We start from the raw sequence: 15668 nt of genomic DNA, 5'->3' as shown, positions 1-15668 counted from the left end.
ACCCAGCCAGCACATGTGCACAAAGGCTTCAGTTCTTTAATGTGTTACATAGTGAGAGAACGGAATATTCATGACATCACATAACATGAATTAGGCATTATCCCAGAGAGATGTAAACAGTGACGACAGGCGGTAAAAACATACAACTAGTTGCAAGATTTCTGCTCTCTAGTTGTTGTTGACTTTGGGGACCATCAACCAACCATGTCCCCTATCTACAACAGTGCTGTATTAGTGTGGCAAAACAGGCGATTATAGAAAATAAGCATAAGTTATCAATATCAAGGGAGAGTAAAAAACTTCAATTGGAAAAGATATATGTAAATAACCACCTTTACTAGACAGACCGATGGCTCTGCTGAAATAAAATGCGAATGGTTATCCCTGCCTTATGATGCAACCAAAAGTGATCCAAAAGTTAAGCCCATTTTACACATACATGCACCTCCGCTCTGCCACATTCAAAGACAGAGGTTGTATAAGACAGCTTTTGATTCAACACTGATAACATGAAAATGTTAGGGTTCTGAGACTGAAACACACGGAGACAAACAAAATATGGACATCATCAAGCACCTTGAAAAGTATGATTCATCAAATCGTCATGTTGGCCATTTGAGGAAGAGGGCACTGTGAGGCTGAGGCGCTATGCTCCAGAGAATTTATTACAAGATCAAGCTTCGTCTTCCAGAGCTAGTCAAATGTGTGGGCCATGGGTTGAGATGGGTTTCATTTAGTTTTCTCACCCAGCATTAGAGAGTTGACTGAAAACACCATTACACCTGTCGCTTGTATCAATTCAATCTCAAATCAGCTCTCGCCCAGTACAAACCTCACCAGCCCTTATTCACCACTCTGGGGATTCCTCGGCACAAAATGAGATTCATCATCATTTCTGTAGCAGGGTATAAATAACAGAGACAAACTGTAGCTGGCATAAATTCTTCAAACTGCTGTTCTTTTCTTAAAAAAATTATACCATTCTGTTACATTTCACTACATATATCCATCTCAAATGAACAATCACACAACCCTTCTCTTTGGCTTTGTAGACGTTTAGAGGACTTGGACTTGTGTGTTTTGGGAAAACAACCAAGACAAAGGGTATGCCTGTGGTTGAATTAGAAGCTTTCCCTCAATCCTTTTGGCCCTTCCTTTTCGTGCCTTTAACATAAACAGGTTTTTTAGAGAGGAGAAAAAGAACCAAGGACAGCAATCAGAGTTTCAACCAATACAAGCCCTCACTAGCACTGCTTAGAGAGCAATTTAGGGGGCTAGAAGTGTACTTGTGTCTATTTCCACACCTGTCCGCAAGTGGAATCTCTCAGTAAGGTTATCCACGGGCCAATTACACTTTAGTGCCTAATATCAATTTTTTTTTTTTTAAAGTGCCATATTTCTGGCTGGACATTTTCTAAATCTACACACTATGCGGTGCCTGTCACTGTGTTCTTGATAAAGTCCTGCTCCAAGGCAGGGGAAAAAGAGGAGTCACTAATAGGGCAGAACCCCTTAAGACAGCACCGTTCCACTGTTTTTCTCTCAGACTGTGGCAAACTGAGCCTCTGCATGTCATGTCACAGTCCTGCAAGTGACACGAAGCAGTATTGCACAGTTAACCTTTTTTTTTTTTTTCCTCTGTCCTGCAATATAATTATCTGTATTCCTTTTTTAATAAACTTAGTTGTATATAATAAGGTACAAAAATATTAGAGAACATATACACAGTTTTTTGTCATTTTGTAGTGACTACTTTGCCTGTTTTTTTAAGCGTAGGTACTTCTTTGTGCTGGGTGATGAGGAACTGAACAGGCCTCAACTGAAGTGTAGTTTTCCTTTTTGTTTCATATTGTTGATGTCCGGTCTGTTCCATCTGAGGAGGGGAGTGGAGAAGAAACACAATAGATTTGAAGACATTTACATATATAAATAAAATATACTGCACAATTCACATTATGTTTTTGTTCACTGCTGGAGAGTTTAATCCCTTTTCCCTTTTTCCATGGGCAGAAAACATTATCTATGGCTTCCTAAGTGTCCATGTCTTTCATGTATTTTATGACAGGCCAGTCACTGAAAACAGAACATCTTACATTTGTTGAATACATTAAATAAAAGTATATACAATATAACCCAATAATAAATTCCTCTAAATATACACTTGCCATGGCGTGTATGTGGAAAAAAGTGAACGGGGCATTTGACATCATGTGATTTCTTTGTTAAAAGTAAAATAAGGCAAACAGTGAAACTTTTTAATACACTGAAATTATAACATCTCTCTCTGGCTAAGTGCAAGTGTGTATTTTCCTACTAACATACTGACAACCACACTTTCAGACTGCACACAAGGACACAAGCAGAAAATCAATTAGCTTATCCGTCTCTGGGAAAGGAAGAGTTTAAATTTGCCAAAGTCAGAAAACTCACAGCTGGTATACCTTTCTACAGCAGTCACAAAGGAGTCAGGAAAGAGAACACAGAGCTACTGAGCCTTGAACTGGTTTGACACGATGAGGTAAATTTTATCACCGTCTCTCTACAAGACACTATAATTTAGATCTTATTAAATATTAATGCAAAAATATAACTAATGAAATAAGAATTACATACGTAAGTCACCAGACTTTGTAATCTATGTTGGCATAGGTTAAGATGTGTGTGAACAAACTAAAATATACTGGCTTTCTTTCTCTCATAGCCCACATATAATACACAGTATAATGAGGTGTTGGTGCCTAGGCGGTAAGTGTGTGATGTTTGCTAGCCAGAGGGCCTGTTTAGTACTGAGCTGCTGAGAACACTTACCCCCTAAGGCATGCTCTGTCATACTGAGACACAGTGACTCCAGCGTGGGGTTGATCTCCAGGTCAGCACCTGGGACTTGGCATTCTGCAAGAGAAAGAGAAAAATAGTCTCAGTCCACAGGAAGGCTAAGTTTTACATTTTGTCACTCTACAGTTTACACTTTGCATTATCAGCACACAAGCATTCTCTGTCTTGTTTAACAGGAGGGGAAAGCATGTACTGAAGAGTAACTACCATTATTTTAATATGGTGTTCAGATCATTTGTTCGCTCAATTAAAATCTAAGAACAAGTTGACTGACACTTGTTAACCAAACAAACAAAACCAAAAAATTCAACATGCTGAATCTGCTGCTAATAAGAACCAACCAAAGCCAACAGTGACAGCTTGTACATAGTTTGTACACTTTAGTATATATAGTCTAACTATATTCGTTACTTATTACAGGATTTGCACAAGAATGCTCACCCAACTCTGAGCACATCTGATTGTGTACCGATAACTCTAAACAAATGAATTGGAAGTGAAAACAAAATGCCCGATTCAAATTTAACTCTAAATCTTCTATAGCTTTTTGAAAAACATCATCCAATATACACTCATTTGGAAAAAACTATTTATGTTTGGGAGTGTCTGTCAGGTGCCTCTTTCCGTGTCTCTTCCCCACTTCAATCTGATTCACTTCTGACAGTTCGGGTAAGAAAGACAAACAAACCCCTGAATACATGAAAAACATGAACGAGTGCAACCTGAGAATACTGCATAGAACGATTTTCATACGTACGCTGAGGTTTATAAAAACAAGGCGTTATCTTGACTGATTTGTCACCCAGGCCTCTCCAAGTTTCACTAAGTTTGGGATATTTAATATTTTCCTGTGGAACCACAATGTCAGTGCATTTGCCTCTTGTCTGCACTTTCAATAGGTAACACCAACATTACGATGAGTCAGTAATCTCAGTGAACTCTAAATAATCATCAGAGAGCTAATCTGCGTTGTAATAAAGTTCGAGTAAACGTGAGATGTTTACCCATAATGCAACTAACATTAATAAAACATAAGTTAACTGGCTGCTACTGACGCTGATGTGAGCATAGCACCACCTAAGATGAGGAAACCAGGGGACGCTCAGCCAAAATAGGAATGTTTTTCTCCAAAACTCTGAAAACAAATGAAGATGAGGAAGAGAGGAGAGGCGGAGAAGTAGTAGAAGAAGAGAGAGAGGTGAGGGGGTGGAAAGGGGGGGCACAAGCATCGGTGACACAGATATACAGGCAATGGGACAAATGCAGGCTGCAGGTGAACCAGCAGACAGAAGCAAACAGAACATCTGGCTAGGACCCAGAGTGGCTAAAGGACCCCAAATATAACCCATGGTTCTAGGTTCCAAATTGTTAACCTTATAGATTTAAAATAGCACGTTTGTTTCACATTTCTGAGCAGTTTAAACTGCAGTTTGCACCAGCTTGAGTTTATTATAGTTTTATCTTATATTTTCATTATGTGAATGTTATCTTTTTCATCTTAAAGATGGCTTGTTCCGACTTCTTTGATAGTGAAGTAACTGGGAGCTTTGACAACTACTTGTGTGAAATGAATCCATCTTATTAATGTTCTCCTTGTTTTACGTGACTTTTACATAGAAATTACCAACCAAAAGTCTTGTGTTGCATGTAGGATAAATAACCACAAATTTTAGTGTGCGCACAAAACCTCCATCATCCTCTTGCCACCGTGCCTGAAAAGGTTTCTCTGGGAAACACTGACACTACAGCTTCAGAATGTTTACAGCTGTTCTGAATGGGAGAAATTGATTCAAGGTGGAGTCTGAGACCATTTCATCTTCTGATCACTTGTGTTGCTGATTCTTATGGAATCAGTTGTAAACATGTGTACATACACTGGTGCAGCTTCAAAAATGTTATCATATCCTGTAAGCTTGCACTGGAAAGCACTGGTCACGCTGCATAACTACCACTGAAACGTCAACAATCTGATAATCGGATAGGTCAAATTCGAGCTAAAGTAAACAACAGAGGGCATATAACTGTGTGACATCTGATTTAAAGGACACATATGCAAAATTCACTTTTAGAGCAGACACACAAAGCATTAGAAAAGACCAGTTCCCGCCCGTTTTGCTTATTCTGCACTTGTAAAAGCCCCTGCTCGAACAGGCTCGTCTCTCTTTATGACGTCATACACAATGACGCGGCAGTTCATGTCATACATCCCCCTCCCATTAGATCCCTTTTGGTGCTACCAGTCATCCACTGTGATTTTCTTGCTAGAACATCAGATGAACAGCAACATGAATAGCTCAGAGCAAAAGGCAGATCCTGCTCAGTTGTTGGTTGAACAAACGAGTGCCCGTCTCTACCTGCTTCCATCCTGGGAGCCAGCAAAGACACAGTGGATATCGTATATTTATTGTGAAAATGTACCTGAAAATATCACCAAAACACTGTATGTCATGTTCTAATGCTAATCATTTTGGGTCAGAGTGCTTTCCCAAGAGAGTCAGTGCACCACTGGATTTACTTCCAGACTGAAGCTCAAGAGTGGATTTAGTCCAGCTGTTGATGCTGTAAGTGTTGCTGTTTCAAAATTATTTTACTGCTTGTGTATGAAGTTAGCCTGTTTAAATTAGCCACATTAGCTGCAATGTAAAGCGGTGCAGCTAACATATTTTACTGTAGCTTGTATTAAAGCCGAAGGGCAGGAACAGGTTTAGTGTTTGGGCTAGTAATACTGATGAACAGCCAGAATGTACCAGGGAAATTGTGTGAAACATTTTTAGCCAAATTTCCTGTGAGGAGTGGGTTGGATGGTGGTAACTGCTGGTTTGTCGAGCATCATTGTAACAGCACCAAACTACATGTAAACACATTAATGGTATTTCTCTATTAGACAACACTACCCAGGTCTGATAACAAGAGCAGTGTGACAGCGGGTTTGAGACAGTAGCAGGCCCATGTTCGAACGTCTGTGGTTGTTTAGTGTTTGGTTTAGAGGTAAAACATCAGTACATAAACCAGCGATGACTGTTTGGGTGCATAAGTTTGACACTTGATTGATCTTTACATTCAACTGCAAGAGTGTGCAGTGATGGGTGCTGCCTACACAGCTTTTAGATCATCCAAGTGAATTACTTCAGTATCTTACATATTTTTATGTACAGTTATGGTCTTTCTGTACATATACATATGTTTGATTCCTTGGTTTACTGTGATCTCTTACAGTACACCTAAAGAAGTGAGATACTTCCTTAAGTCCCTGCTAAACTCTGAGAAAACAATTTGCAGTCATGATATATCTCTATGTTTCCAAACTAAACTGTGGTATGAAGTAGCCACAGTCCCTTTAAGACATGGAATCTACACAGATCAGCCACAACATTAAAACCACCGGCAAGTGAAGAGAATAACAGTGATTATCTCGTTACAATGGCAGCTATCAAGAAGTGGGATATATAAGACAGCTGCTGAACAATCAGTTCTTGATGTTCATGTCAAGAACTGATCCCACAACATCACGACTTGGTCTGATCCCACAACAGCTACAGTAGCGCAAGCAGCTGAAAAATGTTGCTTTTGATGGACAGGTGTCAGACTCAAACACACACTGCATTACAGCTTCCCTCATATGGGGCAGAGACCAGTCAGAGTGCCCGTGCTGACCCGTCCACTGGCGAAAGCAGCTACAATGGGCACGTGAGCATCAGAACTGGACCACAGAGCAATGGAAAGCGGTGGCCGGGTCCGATGAATCACATTTTCTTTTACATCACGTGGATAGCCGTGTGCAATGTTTTACCTCAGACAGACATGGCACCAGGATGGGAGGACAACAAGCTGGCGGAGGCAGTGTGACACTCTGGGCAGTGTTCTGCTGTGAAACCTTGGGTCTTGCCATTCATATGGATGTTACTTTGACATGTACCACCTACCTAAACATTGTTGCAGACCAAGTACACCCCTTCATCACAATGACATTCCCTGATGGCAGTGGCCTCTTTCAGCAGGTTAGCGTGCCCTGCCACACTTCAAAAAAGTTTCAGGAATGGTTTGAGGAAAAAGACAAAAAAATTCAAGGTGCTGACTTTGCCTCTAAATTCCCCAGATCCCAATCTGATTGAGCAATTGCAAGATGGGCTTGAAAAACACACCAGATCCATGAAGGCCCCTCTTTGTAACCTATGGGACTTAAAGGATCTGGTGCTGATGTCTTGATATCAGATACCAGAGGACACCTTGAGAGGGCTTGTGGAGTCTATGCCTAAACAATATTATCAGGTGGTTTTAATGTTGCGGCTGATTAGTGTCTAATAAAGTGGGGTTAACCTGTTGAAGTTATTGATTTTTGACTTTCTGTTAAGGAAAACCTCTTCACACTGACTCTGAAACATGACAAAGGCCCTGCAGATGAATTTGTGACAACCAAAAGGTCATGGTATATTGTACAGGGTAACAGACTGTTTTATTCAATGTGCCATTAAGCTGTCTTGTTATTTTGTTCTTGGCACAGAAGGAGAGCAGCTATCTTACCAAATGGGATTGTAGTTTCTGTAGCTGACAAAACTCCCTATAAACAGTCAAAACTGCCGCTTCCAGAAGGTGCCACAGCCAGCGTTATCCACAGGTCTGTTACCTCTGCCAAAGAGGTTATGTTTTTACCACATTTGTTGGGTTTTTCCAAGCACTAGACTGTGCTGCTGAACTACTCTCATTAATTAACGCCACAGTTCGGTGCTCTGCCCCACTAATGTCAGTCTGTTGGTGATGGGCTATGAAATTTTCCCAAAGTCCTCCACACTCATCTTTCAAAGCTCGTTATCACATCATCAAAATGCAAACAAATGATTCCCTTTCCTGAAGATGAACTAACGTTACAATCCAACTCCTCTATGTGTGCCCTGTCCATGTACTGCCATCAGGACCTCGCGGTTGGCGTCACCCTTTTTGTTCCATCAACATAAAAAAAATGTACTTTCAGCATTTGTGAATCGATTCAACATCGAAGAAACTAGCATTTCTTATGTGAAGTGATTTTTTTTCATTCACCCCTAGAGTGCATACACCCATGTTAAGGAAAAACAAAAAAGAGGCTTGACCTCACACACCTTGCTGCTGGAACATGAGCATGGTTTGCGGGGAAGTGTGGACAGGGAGTGAGTGGGTCCGCTGCACAGAGCTGCGACTCTGACTTGGCATGCTGTTACTGCCTCCAGGGTTGGCAAACCACAAGTTCTATAGAGAAAAACACAAGTTCTCATTACACAAATGCCACTTATTCTGGGAGGCAAACTTTGCTAATCTTTCAGCAACATGCAAGTCATTGGAAAATAAGTCTTCAAGCTATTATAATGAATCAGTTTGTACCAAAATATGATGCCTAACTTCTTGACCTGTCTCATGTGTGCTAATTAAACTGCAGAGGCCTTGTTTTTTCCACTTGCTTTCGTTCCAGAAAAGATGGTTAAAGTGTATTATGACTCCCCTGGCATGTCACCATGTGGTCAGTATCTTCAGTGAATAAAGATAATGAGGAAAAACTCAGAACATAAATTTGTACAAGACTGAAAGGAAGTCAGGGCCAGTTATCTTAAATGCTACGTTAAGCTGTATAGTCGACTTCTAGTCCATAAAAAAATTCTGATCCAATTGTGATAGTCTTTCTTCAGCTTTTAAGAATAATCAGAATTCTCCAAAAACAAAAATTGTTTCATGACTGATAAATACGAACTATTCTATTCATAATTTTAAGACATTCTACACCCTAAATTATTTTTTTGCACTGTACATAATTAGTTTGGAGATAAAGGGCATAAATACAGGCAACAACAGTATTGATGCTGTGTGTAAAAACAGCCTTTTTTGCTCAAATTTAGCTCATTTCTGTCTGCACGAGTTCCAGAACCATGATGACGCAGGCAAGACTCCAGGGTCTTTTAGCATTAGCAAGCAGCCGAAAAATGATGCTGAATACAAACATGATTTACTCCTCAGCAGAGGCAGTAAGCATAACATACAGACCTACTAATGTCTCTGCAGTATTCAGAGCTTACAAATATATTTATAGTGACTAACAGTAACTTAAACCACGATAAACGGCTGCTGACATCCCTCACAGACAAACACAAGCATGTAGTGGAAAGCCTCTCATAGTAGAGCTCCTAGTTCAGCTACAACGCAAGAACTCACATGATGATTCTCTCAAAGAGCCATTAAACATGCTTGTACTGACTGTCAGTGCTCTGCCAGACCCCCCTGTCTCTCCAGCAGAGAAAATGGAGGTCTGACAGTACATTCTCATTGCTGTTAGCTCTGACCCTGTCTGTGCTGCAGTGGCGGTCAGTCTCCCCGTGCCCCCGACTCTCCATTTAACACATTAGGGAGCAACAAGGCCACACCCCTTACAGTTGCTGTTTCCTCACTCCTCTGTTTTATTCCGATACTAGGAGAGAGGCTTCTAGCACAATTTGAGGGTATAGCTACAATTTAAGGCAAGCTACATGTTTCATGTTAATGCACATGTCCAATCATTGACAGGAATACTAACTTGTCTACCCTGGCCTGCCAGCGCAGGATTGGTGAGTGTGTGGCGTGGAGAAGCTCCCCCGATCCCACTGGGACTCAGAAGACTTATGCGCCCAGCTGGGAGTCCACGAGGGGCCATTTGGAACTGCCTCTGGCCTCGTCGGCCTACACCTCCACTCACAGAGCCTGCTGTGGGGAGGGAGTTGGACCCATAGGTCCAGCTGGATAAAAAAAAAAAAAAAAAAGAGCATACATCAGAAACCAGAGAGAGTTAAGAGAACAGCTGAAGCCATTTTGTCTGAAATGATGGCTATTATTTCAATAAGGAAGAGAGAGTAATGAAGAAAGAGGAAGGAGAAGAGAATCAAAGTGACAGCTAGACAGTAAGGGTGAGTGCAGGGAGAGTGCTCCATTCAGCTGCGTGACACATCCCCTGATAAAGAGGGAGATCAAAGGTAAAAGAAGGGCAGCGGTCTCACCCTTTCTGTCGGTACACAGGCATGTCCAGCATAGCTTTCCGAGGGAACAGGCGGAGCAGTTTGAGGACCTGCTGTTTCCAGGAGACCAGCCTTTTCTTGTGGGTTTCTGTGAAAGCCTGACGGAGAGCGAAAAAGACAGGAGGAAAAAAAGGCAGCAGATTTTCAAAGAGCATTCACAAGGATTTGGGAGACGCTTCTGGAATTTGTAATTTTTAAAGAAAAAGCAATGTTTTATTGTTAATTTCAAAAGAAAAACTATAGGTCACTGCAAGATTCTCTTAATAACAGTTCATATAAACTTGCCTATTTTGATCATTTAATAGTTTAACAGATTGTTTTTGTGCTTTAAAATTAACATTAGGTGTTGTTACAACATTGCACAAAAGCATGCATACAAATGACTTCAAAATATTAAGAAAATTTAAAAAATAAAAAACTTGATGTGCAGGTTTTTACCTCATGTGTCAGACATTTCTCAATGAGCTGAAGGTAACAGCTGATATTCTCCTCATCTGGCCTTGACACCAGTAGCTGGGTACATACTGAAACAAAAAGAAGCTTGATTTATACAGTATATTGATGTGCATTAAGTCTTAATTTCGAACTGAGGGATATCTGCTGATTTGTGCATTTAAGGGCAGGTGGGTATTGATCTTTTATTCAGTATCTATGCCCTTTATGCTGACCTGGACATAAAATGTGCTAATAGCTTTTGTTAAAGAATTTTGTTTTGCTGTTGATAGTGTCTCGTGTGTGTGTGTGTGTGTGTGTGTTAGCAAAGTTATAAGAGCATTACATAACCACTAATGTAATTCACAATTGACATCTAATCAGAAAAAAACCCAATGTGTTCTTACCTTTGCCCATGACACGTGTGAACTGTCCTGCAATGTCGCCGTCTGAGATAGGTGTGGCTGAAGAGTCTCCATCACAGGGAGGTGGGTTGTGGGACTGGAAGCCCTCTGAGGTCGGCTCCTTATCTGCTCCTGTTTTTGTGGCTTCTGAAGGCGAGGTGGGAGTGTCTGACGCTGGCTGTGTTGTACTGACAGGGCTGTAGGCCTTGATGGGTGTGATGATGATCTGTTGCAGCTCCTGAAGGGCATTACGAAGGTTTCCCCCTTCCAAAATATCCTGGTAAGAAATGACATCAGCGCCACATGTTGTGTGACCTACTCAAGAGGTACACTTTGGTTTAAAGGGTGATGTTGGGAGTAGAGAGGAAGATATCTAAGCTGTAAATCTGGATTTAGTAGAGCAAACATTTAGTACACTGAAATGCCTTAGAGGAAGACAATGAATCTCTGCCTGCCCTGCTCTATGTCTGTTTCTGTGCCAACAAGCAGAATGAGGATTTCCTAATAGAACTAAATCAAGTGCCACATAATCGTCGATGAGTACACACTCAAGTGTATTTTTGATCAGTACGAGTGACAATCCATCATGACAAAACACTCCTCCCCCATTTCCAGCACAAGGACAGCAACCCCAGTCCCATCTGAATTACCTTTTCTAAAGACTTGAGCACACTCTGCCTCTCTCGCAGTTTCTGGATACTCAAGGCAATCTTATGCCGTGCTCCTTTAGTGACGTTCTATAAAGGAGCGACAGAAAATAACAAGGTAGCATTACATGCAGGCAAGTCATTTCTTGTGGGAACACTGGGCAATTTATATAGTTACTAAATAACAAACCTAATCACCATCTGTTTCATTATAAAGCCAAGGGGCAAAGGCAAAAATCACACAATTTGTATGTGTGACTGGCTCAATATAACTGTAGGGTGCACTGCTTAATTTCATGCCTCATTGAGAGTTGATGTATCATCAGGTCTGAGGACAGAAATGTTTGCAATTGATAACGGGGGTGGAATAATCAAAGCCTGGCCCCAGTGTATGTAAAAGCGCAGTTTAAAAACCTGCGACTCCAGGTGCTGCTCTGTGAGAATCATCATCTCCTCATAGGTCATCTGGGAGAAAAGTGATGCATATTTATGCAGGCGGAGACTCTTCAACCATGCAGGAACATCTAGAACAAACAAGGGACAAAAAAAATGAAAAAAGTCATGTTACATTTCAAATGATATCACCACAGCTATTGACTGTGGATGGCTTTTACCAGAGTTAAATGCCATGAGTGCCCTTGGCTCGGTTAAGTAATGAACTCTGACCTTTCATGCCACTGCCATCCTCCTGGAAAGTGTTGCGAGCAGAGCCCTGTTCTTCCGTCTGCTCACTGCCTGAGGAGGCAACACTGCTCTGGGGTGAAAGGGGCGCGTGGTCTGTTGGAATGAAGTTCTGTCGGACCCCTGTGTCATCTTGACTGACCCACTCAGAGCCACAAGCCTGGGGACTGGAAGGAATTACGGACATGGACTTCTTCAGAGGGCTAGGCTGCATCTGCCCACCCAGTCCTGCCAAAAGAAAACAATCCATGTATGATTAACAACGAAAAAATGATTGCATTTTTACAGGAAATATTTTAACAGACTAGGAGCTCTGATACCAAATTATTTCCTCTCTGTGTTTTACTCCATTTCAAAAATAAAATGTTAACGAGAAATATTACCTGTGTTATTGCTGTTGATGGGAGAGGACATCCCGCCTGGGAAAGACATGTGTCCATTCTGGCCTGCTGGAGATGTACTGGATAAGGGGGACTTGTCGTGCCAGGCGTGGCCAGGGTCCAGGGCCTCAGCAGAGCTGGGCCATTCATCTGAGCCTTGACGTGGGTGGTAAGGGTTGGATGGGGCTCGGGGAGTATAGCCACTGGACAGGTGCTCCTCCAAGTGGTTTAGCCACATAGCCAGAGAGGTGCGATCATCCAGTGTGGTGGCAGGGTGGATGAGAGCATAGGACAGCAGCTGTCTGCTTTCTTCCACAAACAGGCTACTCTCGATCGTGTGAGTCAACACCTTCTGGAGCAGCTTCATGTACTCGCATTTGGCCTCGCTGTTGCGTGGCTGCAGCAGAGGCAGATGGGATAGCAGCAAGGACACCACTTTCTCCTTTGGCTCCTGATGCCAGTGGCTGACAATTGCTAATGACAAAGGGTGTTCAGTCAATTTCACTACTGATTACTCTTTTATTAGTTATTTAATACAAGCCACCTTCAACTTTAGAAAAAGAAAGGACTATCAAGTGTTTCAAAGTAAGAGAAAACAGATTTTTTTTTTTTTTTTTAACTCTGTTACCTGCATTGTTGGCCTCTGCTTCAAGAATGTGAATCTCTGTGCAGTCTGCCAGCCAGTGCTCAAGGCAGATGTGTAAGAAGCGAGCCTGGGTGCGGGACACCCTCTTCAGGAGGGACAACAGTGCCACCGTCTGTTCGCACTCATTCCAGCCTTTGAACCAATCTGTGAGGATACCTACCTGGTCTCGGAACATCATTGCGTATCTCCTTGATAAGGAGAACAATAATGTGCAGATGAAGAGGGGGCTATTGGAAAGACTGTACTCTCAGACACAGATTGGATCAGTCCAGCCCCGCACAGCGGGGTCGTATCTGCAACAATCCTGGGATCCCCTCAGACTAAACCGAGGGTCCCTCACATGGTTTAGATGCAGAAAAAACTGCAGGGCTGCCGTGTGGATTATTCTGAAGTTGTCCTGTGCAGTGTGTCGACTGTAGTTGGTAATGACACAAACAGGAAAAGCTTTTTATTCACTCTTGCATGTTCAGGATCACATCATCCATGCCCTGCCCTATTAAATCAACAAACAGAAAAAAGAAAAAACATTACACAGAAGTTCACCAAATGTGTTCTTCAATTTTAAAATCTTAATCAACCCAGAACTGATTTAGCATAAATTCATTCCAAATTTGTTTAGGATTTTTCTAACGTTAATGTGTTCACCATGACACAACCACATTTTTATGCAGGAGTGCTTTGACAGAAGCATCTACAACCTACAGACTTACTATCCGAATACACTCCTCCTGTAATCCTAATATTGGAAGCAAAAATTTTTACCCCAAAGTTGCAACCACAGGAGTTGGATTATCAGTTCTGATGAGTGTAAAACTGAACTGGCAGTGGGAGACTGAATAGGTTGTGATATGCAAATAATGGCAGTGACACAGAATATAAACTTAAACTGGAGTTATCACTTTTCCATAGTTACATAATGGGCTCTGTATGTATAATTTACAGGTTAACAACAAACGGTATTATAAGAAAGGTCCAGGGTTATCTAAGGGCGTTATAAGAAGTAAGCTTTCACTAATAAACTAAAGTTATCACTTCACAGAGATTTTTGTCGATCTTGCTGCTCAAATCATGTTATGATGATAAAGGCGCGACTCATCCACGAAAGGTGTGCCTAACCCAAAGATAACAGTCAAGTCAATATCGTAGAGTAATGCTTACCACACACACTACTGAAATAATCTGCTATCCAAACAATAAAGCCCGTTGTGCCCTGTATTTATAACAGGTAATTACATTACACTGTTCAGTACTGTTTTAATAGCTAATGTATGTATGAACTACTAAGTGCTAATATTACAAATGGTAGCACTTGTAACAGTATGAGCTACCTTTCTGTTTAAGGCACAAACCTCAGCGTTGGGCTGAGCTCCGATCAGCAGATTGTTGGTGTGACTGTTCCTGGGAGGCGTATTAACATGAAACAAACTAACATTACACCCGGCGGCTTAACAGCAGACAGCGGTTAGCCACAGTTAGCTTAGTTGGCCTAGTAAGTGATGTTCAGGGTTTGTATTGTTTTTCGTTGACGCTGTTGCTGCCCCTTTTTCCGTTTCGTACTCTTCAGTCTTAGCGATACAAACAGTGGCTTTAAAATGCAGTTTTAATCGACAGCAGGCTGTTGCTAGCTAACTTGACAAAGCTATGCGAGTAGCGATTTATGACAAAAGGAGTAAAAAAAAAAATCTGTTTACCTTTGTCAGTTGTCACTGGTTAGCGAGCTAAGCTAAAGTGCTAAAGCACAGCTAATTCGACGGTAGCTGAGTTCAAGCGTTATCTTCTTTAGCTAGCAAGTTTTGCTAACATATGCAATAACGTTAGCTTATCTGAAAGAAGCGTAGACTTCGATCCCATACATAGTGTTCCTCAAGAGTATTCCTTAAGTGCGGAAAGCCCCTGCAGTTTCAAATATACAATGTTATAGAATGTACGTACAAAAATGGTTATTGCAATACAGAAAATAAAGAGTGTACGCCTGGAGAATTTTTCTTCTTCGTCTTCTTCTTCTTCTTCTGTAGTCTATTTGCGGTTTGCATGCCGGTATAAGGTGCACTACCGCCACCTACTACCTATTGCAATGTGCTTCGATTTTGAGTTGACGTAAGACGTAGAATGACGCCATACGTCTGGTTGGCACGTAATGCTTTGCTCCGCCCATTTCGTCTCCTATATAAAAAGGCCCAGACGCCGACAATTTTTTTTATTTTTGTAAAAGTAGGCATTGTTAGCATGGTCTAGGTCATCACATATTTCCAAAGCTGGAAATCAAAGGTGATGATGACCTGGCAGTTAGGGTTTCATTGTCTTGTTCAGGACCTCTAATTAAACCATCCATTGTACAACTCATGGCCAATGCACCACCTGAGCTACAGGTGCCACAAATTCCAAAGTAAATCAACCCTAGAGTAAGCTGTTGAGTGTTTGAAATAGTGAATGAACAAGGGAGACTCGGCAGGCTCTAAGCACAGTGTTGTTGTTGGTTGGTTTTTGTTTTTTTGCCATAAGTTGACAGTATTCTCAGGTCATAGAAGGTCATCAGTAATCATAAAGCTGGTGGATCCCATATGCCCTTGAGCAATGCCCTATGTCCACCCGATTTACTGCAGAGAATCATTGCAGTTTTTTCTGTGCATTCC

The 15668-nt window shown here is 41.5% G+C and overlaps 1 protein-coding gene across 3 annotated transcripts; it reads right to left on the bottom strand.

Annotated features, from left to right (window-relative positions):
* Positions 1-6: 6 nt before the first annotated feature.
* samd4b (sterile alpha motif domain containing 4B) lies at positions 7-15057 on the bottom strand. 3 transcript variants are annotated; one of them, XM_020614840.1, is made up of 13 exons: positions 14968-15057; positions 13018-13528; positions 12393-12863; positions 11995-12237; positions 11743-11852; positions 11332-11418; positions 10685-10958; positions 10284-10369; positions 9828-9943; positions 9371-9569; positions 7932-8058; positions 2809-2892; positions 7-1873 (listed from the first exon to the last, which is right to left on the bottom strand). In XM_020614840.1, exons 2-13 carry the CDS (start codon positions 13211-13213, stop codon positions 1845-1847), a joined length of 2022 nt encoding a protein of 673 aa, XP_020470496.1. In that variant the 5' UTR covers positions 13214-13528; positions 14968-15057; the 3' UTR covers positions 7-1844. The 3 variants fall into 3 exon arrangements, with proteins under 3 accessions (XP_020470496.1, XP_020470495.1, XP_020470498.1); XM_020614839.1 differs by having other exon boundaries at positions 14727-15048; XM_020614842.1 differs by lacking the exon at positions 14968-15057 and adding an exon at positions 14385-14641.
* Between the last annotated feature and the right edge of the window lie 611 nt (positions 15058-15668).

This window comes from Monopterus albus, unplaced genomic scaffold (assembly GCF_001952655.1).
Source record: "Monopterus albus unplaced genomic scaffold, M_albus_1.0 scaffold152.1, whole genome shotgun sequence".
In the NCBI taxonomy this organism is placed as follows: domain Eukaryota; kingdom Metazoa; phylum Chordata; class Actinopteri; order Synbranchiformes; family Synbranchidae; genus Monopterus; species Monopterus albus.
The sequence above is the reverse complement of the archived record's forward strand: the minus strand, read 5'-3'. Positions and strand labels throughout refer to the sequence as shown.